Source organism: Rhinatrema bivittatum, chromosome 2 (genome assembly GCF_901001135.1).
Source record: "Rhinatrema bivittatum chromosome 2, aRhiBiv1.1, whole genome shotgun sequence".
Classification (NCBI taxonomy): Eukaryota; Metazoa; Chordata; class Amphibia; order Gymnophiona; family Rhinatrematidae; genus Rhinatrema; species Rhinatrema bivittatum.
Window position 1 is genome coordinate 400,650,699 of NC_042616.1, and position 18,838 is coordinate 400,669,536.

Genomic DNA, 18,838 nt, shown 5'->3' on the forward strand with positions numbered 1-18,838 from the left:
CCAGTTCATCCAATCAATATCCAGCTCACCTAGACTCTCTAGCACTTCGCCCTGAACCCTCCACCAGTTCACCCAGACCTCCCATCCAAAATCTGCAGACAAGAGACAGGTCTGATTTCACCTGCACAAGTCAAATAGCAGGCAAAAATAAGTTTGGTAATGTACACACATATATCTCTTACAAAATAGCAAATACCGGGCCAGATTTTCAAAGGGATACGCGCGTACCCCCCAAAAACCTGGCTCAAACTCCCCCTGCGTGCGCCGAGCCGATGTTGAGTAGGCTCGGCGGCGCGCGCAAGCCCCGGGACATGGGGGGGGGGGGTCGGGGGCATGGTCGTGGCCGTGGCCGCGGCCTCCGGACCAGCCCCCGGACTGGACCATGATGCGCCAGCGGCCGGCCCAACGCGCGCAAGTTACGCCTGCCTCGAGCAGGCGTAACTTGTACAACAAAGGTGGGGGGGTTTAGACAGGGCCGGGGGGGGGGGGGGGTTAGGTAGGGGAAGGGAGGGGAAGGGAGAGGAAGGTGGGGGGAGGCCGAAGGAAAGTTCCCTCCGAGGCCGCTACGATTTCAGAGCGGCCTCGGAGGGAACAGAGGCAGGCTGCGCGGCTCGGCGCGCTCAGGCTGCTGATTTTGGGCAGCCTTGCGCGCGCCGACCCCGGATTTTAATGGATACGTGCGGCTACGCGCGTATGTATTGAAATCCCGCATACTCTTGTTCGCGCCTGGTGCGCAAACAAGAGTATGCGTGTGCGCAAATTTATAAAACCTACTCCACTGTGCGTACTTCTAAACCCCGCCCCAGAATACCTGTAGCCTGCCCCTTTTTCTGCAGGTAAAATGAGCTGGAAATGCCTCTGCATAATTTTAAAAAGCCCTTTCACTTAGGTGAATTAATATTTACCTGTGTACATGGCTTTTTGAAAGTTGCCCTGTATGAGTGCACAAGTAAAGGACCCACCATAGGGATCATTTAGAAGATGGAAAGGAGGATGGGTAACTACTTGTTCAGATGGATTGACTAAATTTCTTAATTGCTAGCCATTGCTTTAAATATTATAAAATGTGCTAATCAGGAGACTAAATCCTGGTAAAAATACAATTAGCGGACAATTTTCAAAGCAATTCAAGGGGGTAAAAATGTGCTCTATCCGCGTTAACCAGCTGTCTCAAGATTGCCCTCCCTCAAAGCAGCTAAAAGTCCACGCAGTGTTACACAACACAGAGACTTTTACTTGCCCTAAGATGCCTTCCTGGAGGCATCTGTACATCCAGGGAGGAAAAGTACATAAGTAGATGGGCATTGGCAAATCTTTGAACATACATTTCCAGGAAAAATCTAGCCACAGGAAAGGCAGGTGGCAGAAACCAAGCAATACTTTCTACCCATGACCGGTTTCAAAGTGAAAGTATGCGTGTACTTTTACTCTGAAAATTTGTACAAAGCTTGTAGGCATAAAGGACAATGCAGACAATTAGAAAATTGCCCCTTTATTGAGCATATGAGGGATTTTGGCCAGGAACCTCTCCAACCCATGAAATGCATGATTGTCCTACTTAAAATATGCATAAGTTTCTTTGTTCCTTTCACATAGATAAAGGCACTTTTCTGATTATTAGGGACATCCGGAATTAGACAGAAGCACAAAGAGCTCGCTCAGGGAGTGATGTCAGCACTTGCTATGGACAAGAACCCAAAATCATTTGATCACATTTCAGTCGGCTCACTGCCTCGTTTAAATATAATCCAAACACAAAGGCAGCCTGGTGCCCTTAGAAATAAGGGAGTGAAGTCCACTGTCTTGCTGTGTTTTATCTGTGAATTATCCTTTCTGATTTTCTTTATTATTTTCTATCAGTCCCACTATAATATGCTACTCCTCCAGTGCAGGATCTCAAATAGCCCAATTTTAGTGGTTGTTAGTTAATGCTTTGCTGCCTTTAGCTGCCCCTTTTCTCTTTATCACCTCTCCCTTTGTTCATTTTCCAAAACCGTACCCATTCTTCCAGTTTTTTTTTCATGTGTCCTTTCAGTGTTTACGTCCCTTCTAGTGTGCCTGCTCAGTTGTATCTACAAACAAGTTCTCAGATTCGAAATGTAGTTAGTAAAAATGTTTCACTTTCAAGAAAGTATCGTTCAGCAAAAACTGTGCTGTTTAGCTCTAAGTCCCAATGCATAAAGCATATTTCATTAAGTAACATATCTTTCGAGGGAAAATATAGAGAGGGCAATATCCAGGAGGCCTGTTCAGCTGAAATTCAGGACTTTAGCAGCACAAAAGTAAGGTTTTGCATTTCCTGCCCTCATAGTGGATACATTTTAGCTGGGTAAGTCATTGCCGGGATAAACGTACCCAGGTAAAAATAAGAGACGAGGTTGGGAGCATTCTGGGGATAGGATTTAACTTTAACCAGCTAGCGCAATCCAGATAAAGTTATGCAGGCAAAACTGTTCGTGCCAGAAGGCTATTATAAAGATCTCATATAACTTTACCCAGGTCACCTTGACTTTAGTGAAGTTTATCTAGCGGAACATATAACCAGGGCTGTTCCGCTGAATATCCGAGTTCGAGCCAAGTAACTTTCCCTTTCCTCAGCTCACTCTAGATGAGCCTCTTAAATTGCATATGATCGGTGCTTTTTTTGTTATTGGGTGGGGGGGGGGTGTTTTATTCCTTGAAACATTTTAACTCTTTCTGAAATGTTTTCCTCTGCTTGCACCTTCATCTCCTGTTACCTGTTGCTCATGAGAGAGCCCAGGATCATCAGGCTGTCCTCCATACTGGCGATAACCTCCGACGTGCTGTCGCCCCTCAGCAGCAGCTCACCCCGGGCCTTGAAATTGGCAAAAGTGAAGGTTTTGTTGTCCCACTCGGCAATCACTTGTTTCAGCTTCTGTTCAATGTCTTTCTCCTTTACCGCACTGATGCAGATATCCTACCGGGGGGGGGGGGGGGAGAAAATGGAACTTAAATACCATATTACAGATGGGTCAAAAAAAAAACCAAGATTCTAGACTGTGATTAAAAATCCTGTCTGTTATTCCAGTATTTCCTAGCAGCAGGGCTTTCACACAATATTAGAAAAATAGGGCTTAAGAAGGGAAATCAAGAGGTCATCTAACCTAGACACCTTCTTCAGGTAAAGATCCAAAGTACGTAAACAAACCCAGCCAAATGTTTGCTAATCTGTCCTTAAAACAGGGCTTCCCAACCCTGTCCTGGGGACCCCACAGACAGTCAGATTTTCAGGATGTCCACAATGAATATGCATGGATAAATTTGCATATCATGGAACCTTGGTATATGCAAATTTAACTCATGCATATTTGTTGTGGATATTCTGAAAACCCGACTGGCTGTGGGGGTCCCCAGGACAGGTTTGGGAAGCTCTGCCTTAAAATCTTCCATGGATGGCGATTCCACCACCCACCCAGGAACAGCTCAAAGCTTAGTTGCCATTAAAGACGCAAAACTTTTCCTAAAGTTTCAGTTAGATCTCTGCAACTTCAATTTAAGCCTCAGTTTAACCTTTTGCCCTCATCCTGGTGGAAATGAAGAGCAACTGATCATCAGCCTCTTCATAGCCTTTCCTTTAGGCAACCAATAATCTGGGACAGCTGAAAACTTTAACTCATTGCCTTATTTTTGTACTGAAAATCAATGCAGCAAAACATCTCAAATATCAATATATAATCAATAGAAAAAGAGGTGTAAAGTCACAAATCTCACTAATCCTCCCTTTTTTTTAAAGTACAACGAACATGGAATCAGAACTACCAAAGTGCTAAGATTTATCTGATGTCTCTTGCCACACAATGGGCTTCAGGCATTTTCAAATAAAGCCGCTGCCATATTGTGAATCGGTTGGTTGTGTTATATGGAAAGGTAATTTGACCCCTGAGGAGGACGGATTATCTCATTGAAACATGGACCTATGTCGGGTATGTTAAGAATCCATATAAACTGGTTGTGAGGGGATCCACAATGGTATTGTAGCACATTTCAGCATGGTGTGGAGCTCTCAGAATTCCTAGGGTTGTTTGTTTTTTTTTTGGGGGGGGGGTTCCTTTGGAACTGCCACATTCTGGATGGAAGAGAAGGGATAAGGAAAGGAATGCCTCTGCTGCCCCACCAAGCTCCCCTCTTGCTGACCCAATGGACACCCACATTGTTTGGGGGATATCAACATCAGGAGTTGAATCACTGGGGTTACAGTGAGAGGAAGATGTACGCGCCTTTCCCCCCGATTCTTTAGCATCACTCTTCCCCACTGTCCGGACTCCTTCCATGAACCCAGCAGTGGCCTTGAGCCTGGCCCTGCGAGTGGAGGAATGGCAAGCTGATGACGCTGATGCAACTTCTCCCCTGGCAGAGAATGCAGAGCAGTGTGATTTGGCTGCACCAGCTAGTTTAGCCATCGCTGGAGGCTCAGGAGGTTTTCCTGCCATAAGCAGCCAGCAGGTTCTAAGAGAAGGTCTGCCTTCTTCTCTTTTCAATCGTTGCTGAATCTTCACCATCTCTGGTTCATTTTTCAATGGTAAGACTGGCTCAGTATTACGAGAGTGGAACCTTGGGCCGGTGGAATAGGGGACCAATGGGGAGGAGCCCCAGGGGACCCTTCTGACAGCAGGTGAGGCTGTAGGAGACCCGAGACCCCGCAGTTCCTTCACCACTACCAGCCCTCGTTCCCCGCAGGTTGAGCCCTTGGGTACCGGGGCCGGCTGGACTTACGTGGGGTTTCAGGCAGGTGGTGATACTTGAGTCCGGCAGGCAAGGATCTAGGCAGATGGAGTACCTGGTAGTCAGGCTGACAAGGAACTTGGCAAGCAGCATATGTCACAGTCGGGCAGGCAAGGGTCTTGGCAGACAGCGTATCTCATAGTCGGGCAGCCAAGGGTCTTGGCAGGCGGTGTATCTCGTAGTCAGGCAAGAAAGGGTCTTGGCAGGCGGCGTATCTCGTAGTTGGGCAGGAAAGGGTCTTGGCACAAAGAGACAGAAGACAGGAATCAAGAATCAGATGACAGAGAGTCCAAACAGAAACTGGAGACAAGAGAGCCAAGGCAAGGCCTGAGAAACAGGCCCTGCCTTATATACTTGCAGGCTTAGGGGAGGAGTCCGCACCCCTCCCACGGTGACCCTGAAAAGGCGTGTGCCTGGGAAGCCGGGGGTCAGGATGAAGGCCAGAGCAGGAGCTGCCGGTGTGCCGTCCTGCATGCGGCATTGGCGTGGCAGCCCGGGAGGAAGGCCGCGGTGCGGCTCGCCGGCCGCGACCGCCAGCTGAAACGAGGTTCCCAGGTCTGAGGAGGCGGAGTCGCCGTGCCGGTAGGTGGGGGAGTCTGGCTGCAGTCCCATTCGGCCGACTTTCACAACAGTACCCCCTCCTCTAAGCCCCCTCCCCGGGGGTTTTGGGTTTCTTAGGATGGTCCCAGTGGAACTGCTTGATCAAGTCCTTATCAGGGATGTTCGTAGAGGGTTCCCATGAATTTTCTTCGGGACCAAAGCTTTCCCAAGCAAGCAGGTACTCCCACTTGTGCCCCCCACCTCCGAACATCTTGCACCTCTCGAACCTGGTAAGTGGTATCTTCTTCAGCGGACATAGATGGCGCTTCGGGTATCTTTCTGGAGGACCAATGCAAGACTAGAGGCTTCAGCAAAGAGGTATGGAAAGCATTATGGATCTTCAAGGAGGCTGGTAAGTGAAGTTGATAGGTCACTGAACCCAGTTTTACCAAAGGATGGGAAAGGGTCCAATGTAGCGAGGTGCGAGTCACTTAGATGGTACCCGTAACCGGATAAACCGGGTGCTGAGTCAAACGTTTTGGCCGGGACGATATTGAGGTTCGGCACGGCAATGGCAATCCGAGAATTTCTTGGCTGCACTACTGGCTTTGAGGAGCATCTTGCGTACCGGTGACCACAGGCTCTTCAGGTTCTCTGATGTCATCTGGGCAGCCACCAATGGTACAGGAAGCGGTAGTGGAATAGGGGGAAGCAGCTGCTTGCCATAGACTATCTGGAAAGGAGAAGCCCCTGTGACAGTGCATGGATGAGAATTGTGCGAGAATTCAGCCCATGGGAGTAGTTCAGCCCAATCGTCTTGGCGGGCATTGATGTACATTTGCAGAACTTGTTTAAGGGAGTGATTCGTCCTTTTTGTCTGGCCATTCGCTTGTGAGTAGTAGGCTGAAGTAAGATCCAGAGTGACGAGGAATTTCTTACAGAGACTTTGCCAGTAATTGGCAGTGAATTGTGGGCCACGGTCTGAGGAAATGTGCTGAGGTAGGCCGTGGAGTCAAAAGACATTCTGGGTAAAAAGCTGTGCTAGATGCGGAGCTGAAGGAAGAATGGGCAGAGCCACAAAGTGAGCCATCTTGGAAAATCGATCCACAGTGACCCAAGTAACAGTGTTCCCCCCGGTGGAAGGTAGGGTCACCTGAATGTCTGTCGAAAGGTGGGTCCAGAGTTCACTAGATGGAGGCAGGGGCTGGAGCAGGCCCCAGGATTTGCCCATGGGTGTTTTTTGTTGGGCGCAGGTTGGGCAAGAGGCCACGCAGGCGTGAACATCCGAACGCATACCGGACCACCAATAGTAGTATAGTAGACATGATAGTGTTCTCGCCTGTCCAGGATGTCCGGCAGAAGGAGAGTAGTGACCCCAAGCCAAAACTCAGTTCCGAAGCCTGCGTGGCACCACAGTCTTCTGGGCGGGGACCGTCTGGGTAGCTGCAAGGATCACACGTGCAGGGTTGATGATGTGGATCACACTATCGGGTGCTTCTTCCGGGGAGAAGGACCGTGAAAGAGCATCTGCTCACTGGTTTTTAGATGCAGGGCAATAACGCAGCTCAAAATCGAAGCACGTGAAGAAGAGAGCCCAACAGGGCTGGCGAGGATTGAGGCGCTGCGCTTCGTGCAGGTGCTCTAAATTCTTATGGTCGGTATAGACCGTTATATGATGCTGGGCTCCCTCGAGCCACTGGTGCCACTCTTCGAAAGCCATTTTGACTGCCAAGAGTCCTTGATCACCTATAGTGTAATTTCGTTAAGCTGGAGTGAACTTCTTGGAGAAGAAGGTATTGGGATGTAACGTCCCAGCTGCATCGAGTTGACTTAAGACAGCCCCAACTCCTTCAGAGGAGGCATCCACTTCCAGGACAAAGGGCTGTCAGGGATCCAGATGACGGAGGCAGGAGTGATGCAGAAAGGCCCGTTTTAAGGCCTTGAAGGCTTCCTCGGCCTCAGCAGGCCAGTCTTTTACCGAGTACCTTTACGGGATAAACTGGTCAGAGGTGCCGCCAGGTGGGAGTAATTCTTGATGAAGCTCCGGTAGTAGTTGGCGAAGCCTAAGAAGCATTGAAGGCTACATAGGCCTGTTGGCCATGGCCAATTCAGAATACTTTTCCTCTTGGCTGGGTCCATCTTGAATCCCTGGTTGGACACTGTATAACCCAAGAAGGGCAGCGAAGTCTTCTCAAAAACACATTTCTCCAATTTAGCATAGAGACTATTCTCTCACAAGAGCTTCAGGACTTGACATATGTGCTGTCAAAAGGTTTGCAGGTTCTTGGAATATATCAAAATGTCATCCAGATAAACGACTACGCAAATGTATAGGAGGTCGCGGAGAATCTCATTCATCAAGTTCTGGAAGACGGTGGGCACATTACAGAGCTCGAACGGCATGTCTTGATATTCATAATGGCCATTTCTTGTGTTAAATGCCGTCTTCCATTTGTCACCCTCCTTGATTCTGACGAGATCGTAAGCATCTCAAAGGTCTAATTTCGAGAAGATCTGGGCCCCCTGTAGGCGGCCAAAAAGCTCAGTTATCAGTGGCAAGGGGTAGCGGTCCTTGACAGTAATCGCGTTCAAGCCATGATAGTCAATACAGGGCTGGAGGGACCTGTCTTTTTTTCCCCACGAAAAAGAAGCCGGCTCCAGCCAGTGAGTTGGAACGGCGGATGAACCCATTCTGGAGGTTTTCCCGGATGTAATCAGGCATGGCTTGGGTCTCCTGTTCCAAGAGCAGGTATACTCTGCCAAGAGGAGGTGTGGAGCCCGGGATCAAGTTGATAGCACAGTTCGATTGCCTATGGGGCAGCAAAGTGCTAGCTGCTTTCTTTGAAAATACATCTGCGTATTGAGCATATTGAGTAGGCAGCACCGCCGGTACTTCGGGGCTGGATTCAGGAGAAAGTTCGCCGGAAGCCAGGAAACATTTAGGGTAGCACATGGAACCCCAGTGGTTGATTTGGAGAGACGTCCAGTTCATCTGAGGATTATGCTGCTGCAGCCATGGGATACCCAGGACCATCAGATGAATGGCCTTCTGAATGACTTAGAAGGAGATGTGCTCTCGATGCCCAGGTTCAGCAAGGCATTCCAGAGGAATGGTTGTGTGGGTGATTTGACCTGGTAAAGGCTCTCCGTGAATTGATGAGATAACCAGGGGAACAGGACAAGGCTGAGTGGGAATCGATAACTGGTCCATGATCTCTTGCATGAGAAAATTCCCACCTGCCCCTGAATCCACCAAAGCCAAGGTAGGAAGGCTGCAGTCTTGGAAGGTCAAATTCACCAGCAAGGTGAGTGGAGGGACAGGAGCAGTTAAGCCTAGGGTCACCCCTCCAGAGAATCCTAGGCCCTGGAGTTTACCGGCCGCACTGGATATTGGGCCAGGCTTTAGGAGACCCGAGACCCCGCAGGACCTTCACCACTACCAGCCTTCATTCCCCACAAGTTGAGCCCTTGGGTACCAGGGCCGGCTGGACTTATGTGGGGTCTCAAGCAGGTGGTGACACTCGAGTCCAGCAGGCAAGGATCTAGGCAGACAGAGTACCTGGTAGTCAGGCTGGCAAGGAACTTGGCAGGTGGCGTATGACGTAGTCGGGCAAGCAAGGGTCTTGGCAGGCTGCGTATCTCATAGTCGGGCAGGCAAGGGTCTTGGCAGGTGGCGTATCTCGTAGATGGGCAGGCAAGGGTCTTGGCAGGCAGCGTATCTCATAGTCGGGCAGACAAGGGCCTTGGCACAGAGAGACAGAATACAGGAATCAAGAATCAGATGACGGAGAGTCCAAACAGGAACTGGAGCCAGGAGTAGCCAAGGCAAGGCCTGAGAAGCAGGCCCTGCCTTATATACTTGCAGGCTTAGGGGGAGGAGTTCGCGCCCCTCCCACGGTGACCCCTGAAGAGGGGTCAGGTGGCGCGCGCGTGCCTAGGAAGCGAGGGGTCATGAGGAAGACCAGAGCAGGAGCAGCTGGCGTGCCATCCTGCATGCAGCGTCAAAGTTGCGGCTGAAGCAAGGTTCCCAGATCTGAGGAGGCGGAGTCGGCCGTGCTGGTAGGTGGGGGAGTCTAGCTGTGGTCCCGTTCAGCTGACTTTTGCAACACTCAGTTTACTTTGGAGACAATTTAGGAGGCCATAGAAGGGCTGGGATCCTCTATAACTGCAACTAAATCCCTTGTTTATTAAATATACTAGTCTTGAGTCTTGAGTCCATACTTTGGAATTTTCTAAAACTAATTTGGGACAGCAGGTTTTAAGCAAAATAGTTGATAATGTTAAATCCTTACAAGATTCTCATTAAAGAAAGCGCAGTTGCTTACCTGTAACATGTGTTCTCCTAGAACAGCAGGATGTTAGTCCTTACAGATGGGGTGACATCATCAGATGGAGCCAGGCACAGAGAACTTTTGTCAAATTTTCTAGAAGCCTTGACTGGCACACTGAGCATGCCCAGCATGCCACTATCCATGTGTCCACACCAGTTCCCCCTTCAGTTTCATAACAGAAAAATACGAGCGAGAAAAATAAAATAACAAAAACGAAGGAGAAACCAACTCCATGGGGTGGCGGGCTGGTTTCCTGAGGACTAACAACCTGATGTCCTAGGAGAATACCTGTTACAGGTAAGCAGCTGCACTTTCTCCTAGATAAACAGGATGGTATTCCTCTCAGATGGGTGAATACCAGGCTGTTCCTGGCAACAACTAAGATCAACAAGTACCGAACAAGGTGCCAACGGGCACAATACCAACTGATGTACTGTTCGGCAGTAGGAAAACAGTTTGGTTTCAACTTCCAGGGGGCTTATGGTAGGAAGAGTTGGGTTTAAGTATGGAAGAGATTGCGCAGGACAGATTGGTTGAATCTACCATCTTGTTGACTATCCTTGACCAAGTAGTAATGGGCAGCGAACATGTGTAGGGAGCTCCACATCGCAGCCCTGCAGATTTCGACAACGGGGACCACCCGTATGTGGGCCATCGATACCACCATAGCCCACACAGAGTGAGCCTTAACTCTGCCATCTAGATGAAGACCTGATTGTGCATAGCAGAATGAGATGCAGTCTGCTAGCCAATTGGATAAATTCTGTTTGCCCACCGCAACCCCCATTCTGTTCTTGTCAAAAGATATGAATAGTTGTGTGGATTGCCTATGGCCTGCTGAGCATTCTAAATAGAAAGCCAGAGCTCTTCTGCATTCCAAAATATGTAGAACCCGTTCCCCTTGAAGGATTGGGGCCTCGGAAAAAAGATGGGCAAGACAATAGACTAATGTGAAATTCAGTCATGACCTTCGGCAGTTACTTATGATGCATATGCAGGGCCACACGATCATGAAAATATTTCGTGTAGAGTGGGTACGTAACCAAGACCTGAAGCTCACTTACCCTACGAGCTGAAGTAACCGCCACCAGGAAAAAGGACTTTCCAGGTGAGGAATTTCAGCTCACAGAAGCACCTAGGCTCAAAAGGGGGATGCATGAGCCGCGCCAACATGATGTTGAGATCCCAGGACACAACAGGGGGCTGCAGAGGTGGCTTTAGCTGAAGCAGGCCCCACATAAAGCGACCTACTATGGGCTGAACCGAGATGGGTGCACCAGCTACTCCACTATGATAAGCACTGACCATACTCAAATGGACCCTAACTGAGCTGGATTTTAGTTCACTCTTGGAAAGGTACCACAGGTAATCCAGAAATCTCGGCACTGGGCAAGTAAATGGATATAAGTCCTGTTCCCTACACCAGGCTGAGAACCCACTTCAAGACATCCTGGGGGAAGACTTCCTGGAGACCACCAGTACCTGGGACATGTTATCAGACACGCTCAAGAGCTGAAAGACTATGTGCTCAACATCCAAGCCGTCACGGCCAGCACCCGGAGGTTTGGATGGTGCAGCATGCCCTGGTCCTGAGTTATCAGGTCAAGCGCAGTTCCCAGGCTGATAGGAGTCCTTATCGACAGATCTTGGAGGAGAGGGAACCCGAGTTGCCTGGGCCTGTATAGCACCAGTAGAATCATGGTCCCTTGTTCCGATTGGAACTTCAGGAGTGTCCTCTTGAGAAGCAGAATAGGAGGATAGGCGTACAGGAGACCTGTGTGCCAATGGAGGACAAAGGTGTCGAAGGCTAGGCATCCGTCCATCCTGAAGAGGGAACAGAAGTTGTTCACTTTGCAATTGGAGGGGGAGGAGACGAGATCCATATCCGGAGTTCCCCACAAATGGAAAATCTGGGCTGCAACTGCCCAATTTAAGGACCACTCATGCTCAGGTGGTCTACGAGTACGGTGAATGTGCCGGCCACGTTCGTTGCTCAAAGGGACATATCCTGTGACAGAGCCCAAGCCCAGACCTGCACCGCCTCCTGACAGAGGAGGTACGATCCTGTGCCTACCTGCTTGTTGATATATCACTCCGAATCAGGACTGCTTTGTGAAACAGCTGATCCTGAAACGCCCAAAGAGCATAGCAGATCACCCGCAGCTCCAGGAAGTTTATTTGGTACTGAGCTTCTTGAGCTGTCCAGTTCCCTTGTGTGTGGAGGCCATGCACATGCAGCCTCCAGCCATGGGGGGAGTCATTGGTGGTAAGGACTACTTGAGGAAGCGCAGGTTGGAAAGGAACCCCCTGTTCCAAATTGGAGAGATTCTGCCACTAGGACAGGGAAATCCTCAGGGGCTGGTGATGGAGATACAACTTCCGAGGTCCTGGGATGCCTGCTGCCACTGCAACCACAGAGTCCACTGTGTGTCCTGCGCAAAGGGGTGACATGGGCAGAAGCTGCCATGTGGTCCAGCAATCGAAGCAGTAGATGAGCAGTTACCTGCTGACTGTTGCCCACCAAGGCCACCATCAAGGACAGGGTGAGAGCCCAAACATGGGGAAAAAACACCCTCACCTGAGTTGTGTCCAGCTCCTATAAAGTCCAGCTGGGGAGAAGGCCAGAGGTTAGACTTTGGGTAGTTGATAAATCCCAGAAAGTGCATCACCTGCATGGTAAGGGTCAAACTGCTCAACGCTCCTGGGCGGGAGCTGCTTTAGACAAACCAGTCATCTAGTTAGGGGAACACATGTACACCCCCCCCCCCCCCGATGTCTGAGGTGCACTGCAACCACTGCCAGGCACTTGGTGAAGACTCAAGGAACTGACACCAAGCCAAACGGCAGTACACCATACTGGTACTGAGCTTGCCCGACCACGAAGTGGAGGTACTTCCTGTGCCTTGGGAGGATGGCAATGTGAGCATAGGCGTCTTTGAGTTCGAGGGAACAGAGTAAGTCTTCTCTCCAAAGGAGCGGTATCAGAGTGCCCAAGAGACCATCTTGAGCTCTTCCCTGTGGAGGAATTTGTTCAAGGCCCTGAGATCAAAAATGGGGCATAGGCTCCCAGTTCTCTTTGGTATCAGGAAATACCTTGAATAAAGCCCTGCCCTTGCTGATGGGAAATGGGTTCTACCACTCCCGCCACTAGAAGAGCGGAGAGTTCTGTTCGTAGTATTGCCTGCGGGATGGACAAACCCCACGATGGACCCAAAAGCAACAAAGAAGTTGATCTAGCAAAGCTGTGAGGTGAACAAAAGGAGATAGATCTCAAGTCCTTTTGAAAATCTTTAATATTATAAAAACAAGTCACTCAATGATAGCCAGACTCCGGCCGAGTTTCGCCCGCTTTCATGGGGCTGCATCAGGGGCTACAAAATGTGAACAAGCCATTAAAATAACATACAAAAACATATAAAAGACATATAAAGTGGAAACATATATATAAAGGTGAAATATCTCACAAATTATAATAAATAATAAAGCAAATAAAATAATTAAATCAGATGCAGACAAACGGCAGCACATACTCAATTTTAAACATACATAACTAGACTGTGGCACCTGTAGTTATTTTAAAACAAGAAAATATGAATATATAAATAGGAAAAGTTGATGTAACTGAAAACAATTTTTTGAAAAACATTTTTAAATGAATATTCCTTAATAAAAAATGTGATTTCATAATAAAATTATTTATACCAGTATGCACAATATATTTTTGATTGTATGTAGTCCTTGATCAAAATAGAAAACCTATTGAGATAATATATTCAAAAGTAGAATTAATTAAAATGTGTTAACTCATATAATTAATATTACAATCTTAAAATTGATCTTTTAATATTTCTGTGCATAATACTGTAGATATGCTATTCAACTCAGTTCTATTCTTAAGTATTATATTGCAAGGTGGCCTGAATATATATTAATAATAAATATTCCGTTAGAAGAATTGAATTTGCTACATACAATGTGAGGTCATACGTGTCAATCAAATAACTGATGGGTACTCTTTTAAATAATGAAGCCTGTTACCTAAAAGATAAGTTAGAGGCATTAATTTATGGGTTGAACCATTGGTTATTGAATAAATGCTCCGTATATTCGGTGGTATAAACGAGTTAGTTTAGCCATATTGATCTGAACTTGATGTGCTTGATTACATATGTCTTAATTTGTTCCTCCCCCTCATATAGGTCCCAAGGGGCCTGTGTGGGTGAGGCCTGTCCAAACCTTTTGGTCTGGGCACCAAGGGACCCCAGGGCACCAATGGCACCAAGGGAACCAGTGGCATCGACGATAGGGAGACCGACGATGGCTGTGGGAGGCCTGATGGCCCCAACACAGGCTCAGGGAACTGTGGCCTCAGGACCAAAGCACCTGGTGCACGTCTTCCTCCTCAGAGGACCTGATGATGGGAATTGCTCCCAAGGAGGGTATTGGTGGCTGTTGGAGAACCGATAGTTCGCTGGGCACCGGTTGCATCTGAAGGGCGCTAAGTAGGACGTCCAGACACTTGAGCAGAGGTGACAACAGAAATGGTGCGGGCTGTGGCACTGGTATTGGGGGCTAGTGCCTGGGCGGTTCAATGCCTCATAAGGCTTAGAGCATCGCACCTCGCACCCTGAGACCAACTCCTCCTGAAAGTCCGGTGAAAACAGGATTGATGGATGGGGACAAGGCATCACCGGAGCCTCCTCGGAGCCCTGAGGAGGCTCAGTGCCCGGCACTGATATTGGTGGGGAACATCTAGGACTCCTGGGTCTGCCAGAGGATGGGGCCTCCTCATCATGGGGCCTCTTTGATGGTGGCACAGCGGCAGCCGGTGCCACACCAGAACCAGACTTATGCACCGATGGCAACTGGTGGCGATGCTTTCGGGGTTTCCCATGGTGCTCAGTCCAGTCTTTCCCCAGCACCGAGGAAGCAGAGGAATCCAATGTCTGAGAGAACACAGACTGTGGTGAGAGCTCCCCGATCCCTGGAAGTAGCTGCCACAGGTGTAGAGAGGGACAGCATATTCAGCAGTTCCCCCCTACCCCTGGGAGTCGGGGGGGCATCGGTGAAATCCGGACAACATCGGATTTCATCGACAAGCGGCCGATGGTCGGCGGTCAAGGGGAAGCGAGCCACTGGGAATCGACAGCGAAAAATGTTGAATGGTAAAACTAACTTGCCGTGCCGAGGGGGACACCATCCGGAGGAAGGGGGCCCAGACATGAAACGGGAGAAAAAAATGCTTGACAAGAGAGCACAAACTAGAGAGCTCTAAACACCATGAGGCAACTAGCACCGCAGAAAAAAAGAGACTGAAGGGGAACCTCGCGTGGACACGCACATAGTGACATGCTTGGCAAGTTCAGTGTGCCAGTCAAAACTTCTAGAAACTTTGACAAAAGTTTTCCATGCCGGGCTCCATCTGCTGAGGACTACCATCCTGCTTGTCCTAGGAGAAAAACAGGTACTCTACAATAAAATACAAAATCTTGATTAAACTGTGAGAGGAAAAAATTTGAGATTTATTAATTTTCCCAAGATACCTCTTATACCACCTAAGGACATGGCCAATAGATACCTTTTGGAAGTACTGAAAGTTCCAGAACAAGCTGTTCTCCCAATTTTCAAGGCTTACTACCTGCCTGCATTTAAAAGGGAAAATGGTTCGCCTGTTACAACTTTTCCCTTGTCATGAATGCAAATGGACAATATCTCAGCTGTACTTGAGACTTATGGTAGTGAAAAGGCTATTCCTGCTACCTTGATTGTCACCTTTGTATTAGAACCAGATCGAGATTGGATATTGTGGCTGTTTTTTAGACATCGAGCTGAGTCTTTTCTTAATTTCAAAGTCAGAGTTTTCCCAGATCTGGCTAGACAGAGAAAAAGAGGCAACAGTTTCTTATAATGAGACCTAGAGTTCTACAATTAGATGTAATGTTATATTTAAAATATCCTTGCAAATGTTAATTAAGTATAGAGATATAGCTTAGATTTTTTTCTATCCTGCTCAATTGTCTCATTTTCTGTGTGATAAAATTTTGATGGGTGATACCTTTCTTCACCCTGCAGCTATTTACATCTTTAGCTAGGCAGATTAAAGTCCTGTATTAGTTAGGAAATCTTCTATTGTGTTACTTTTTCCCTTTGTTCTTATTTTTATTATCCTTGGATTTTGTCTGGATCCCTATTATTTTGGACTTGGATTGGAAGTTTCTTTTGTTTCTTTTATAACTTTCCGATAGTGTGTTTCTGAAAGACTATTTCTATTTTCACTTTCAAGAATTTGTCTTGGATATTGTATCACGAAAATTGCAAGAAAAAAGAATCCATATAAATATTAGTGTTAAACGGTGAATTTTTTTAAGAAGCTAAGTATTGGGGTAGATTTTCAAAGGGTTACGAGTGTAGGTTATGCGCATAACCCCTGAAAACCTACCCCAAACCCCCCCTGCGCGAACAAAAGTACGCGCGGGCGTACTTTTATAAAATCTACCCCATTATTTGTTCTATTACATAGGAATTGTTTTGAGGAATATTTATAAAATGTAGCTATCCAAAACACATTTCAGCGAACTGACAAATGATAAATCATTATAGTTTTATTGAAAATGCCTGAAGCCCTTTGCATTGCAAGAGACATCAGATAAATCTTAGCACTTTGGTAGCTATGATGCCATGTTTGTTGCAAGTATCTTGAAAAAAAAGAGGATTTGGTGAGATTTCTGACTTTACACCTCTTTTTCTATTGATTACTTATTTTTGTACTACCATCTTTTCATCAAAAATTACATAAAAACCTTCTCAGCTACTATTTTTCTATTATATATATATATATATATATATATATAACAAAAGTATTGTAATCTTAAACATTTAACCAAATTATTAAAACTCAAAATCAACTTTAATCAAATAGACATAATGGAATTATACAATTGGAATTCACATATAATCATGATCTAAGCCTGCAGCATTTTTCATACCCTATGCATAAGCCACACATTACCTCTATTTCCTCCTTGCATTTGAGCAGAGGAGCTTCCATGATGTTCCTGAGTTTAAAAGTCTCATTATCCACATCAAAGCTGTGGCCTGTGGCAGCTGTTATCCGCTTCCAGTGTCGAGCCATCATGGCTTTGTTCGACATGAGCTCCAGTAGGGGGCAGCACTCATTGAAATCATCAATGGTCGTCCTGAGGTCCAGAAAGGCCTGCCATTCCTTCAAGGCTCGAGGAAGCTTGCGGCACCTGCACATATATCGAAGTCAGAAGAAAAAGATTAGCTGGACTCTTCACTACTAAGTGTCATCCAATACATACTGCACACAATACTGAGAAAGATACTAAATACTCATGGCAGCACTTCAATACATGAGGGTATTATCCATATTGAGTAAGTAATACTGGTGGGCTGAAAAATGATTTAAGTTCAACCACACTTCATTCCACTTCCAGTCCCTCTCAATGGCTGAATGCCACTCAGCCAGCCTGTTGATTGAGTAAGCTGTTGCTTGGAATTCTGATTTAAAGTTTTAAAAAACAAACATATGGAATTATCTTTTTATTTATAAAATAAAAAAGCAACAAAAAAGTAATCTGATTTATCATAGGGATTTTTGTTTGTCTTTACATATCTTTTTCCAATAACAATATTACCCTGAGAAGCACTAGCAACATGGGTCAGATTGGAGTCTTTGCATTTGTCTTGAGCCCTTTGACAATGGCATCTAAGCAATCAGATATCTGAACAAGGCAATCTCACTCTCATGATAATTGATTGTAAATTTCAAAATGGAACCCAGAGAATTCAGCCAAGGGTAGAATTCCATCAACGATGTTGCTGATCCTTGCCACAGGACGAAAACATCATAAATATAACATTTCCAACATTTAATACAATCAATCCAGTTGTGCAACACAAATGTTGGCAATGTCAGGCACCATCACTACTCCCATCACTGTACCACGTGTCTGTAAAAATTCTTCCCATCAAAAGCAAAATAATTTTTGCTGAATGCTAAAGAGAACATTTCAACAATATATTCAGTAGAGATTCTCAGGTTGTCACTGCAAGTATTAAGGACATCAATTAATATTGTTTGTGATTCATCTTGGGGGATGACCGAATACAATGATTCAATATCTAGAGTGACTAAAAGCCAATCCATTTCAGTTGCCAGACCCTGAAGAAATCGAATCATGTCTGAACCATCTTTGATATACAATGGGGCTAACGGCACCAGTGGCTGTAAAATTTTGTCTAAAAAAAATAGAAATTGGCTCAAGCACCGAACCCCTAGCAGACACAATCTGTTTCCCTGGTGGGTTCTGAAGGGACTTGTGGATTTTCAGTAATATATAGAGAATAGGTAAACCGATCTTTTACATTGCACTACCCTCATTGAATATCTTAAGAATCAGCTTATCCCAAGGGGATTTCACATGTATAAGGAACTGAAGGTTTATACAGAATATCACAGCTTTCTGGACAGATGGTCCTATATTCTTAACAAATACTCTATGGACCTTATGCTATTGATTGTTGAGGAGGCTCAAAGATTTTGGATGAACAGCTGGAGAAAACACGGTCAGTGTTGGAAGATTCTTAAAAAGATACTGTCGTGGATGTATTTGATTCTACTCATTAGGATTTCTAGTGGAGTATGGACAAGCTCCATGTTGAATTGAGAAAGATGAAAATTAACAAATTTAAACACGATGTTGCTGACTACCAGAGAGGACACATTTACCCTTGGCTTAACTGTGAGTGTAAAGAAAAACGAGTTACTTTTGACCTTCTGTCTTGACAGTTTAACTGACAGTGATAAAGAGAACGCAACGACTGATTTTTTAGGGAATGGACGACACAGAGGTCAAGGAGGAGGGGGCAAACCCTGACGCCAAGGTATGCGGAATTACCAAGAGGCCGAGAAGGAGAAACCACGAACCTGGTCACAATTTTTGACCTAAGACATGATCAGGTGAGTGTCAGTTTTTGTGACATTACCTCCTCTGTTGTTAACATTTCAGGCTGCAGCCTTACTTTAGAAGAACGAGTAACAAAGGCCTTAATTTCATGCCCACCCGAATATATGATCCTCTGCAGTTCCGCTGTGATTTTTTTTAATTTATAAGGCAGTTTCAGTGGAAAGTGTACTTCGAAAAGTTTCCTTCAGCTAGTGGATCTTCATCATTGGTTGCAAATCGAAATGGTGTCCCCGC

At 46.5% G+C, this 18,838-nt stretch overlaps 1 protein-coding gene across 1 annotated transcript in view; it reads right to left on the reverse strand.

Annotated features, from left to right (window-relative positions):
* Positions 1–18,838, reverse strand: part of DNAH5 (dynein axonemal heavy chain 5) — a 640,276-nt gene that overhangs the window by 367,529 nt on the left and 253,909 nt on the right. Inside the window, 2 exon segments of the mRNA XM_029590044.1 lie at positions 2,739–2,938; positions 16,624–16,864. Of these exon segments, the coding sequence (XP_029445904.1) occupies positions 2,739–2,938; positions 16,624–16,864 (441 nt within the window).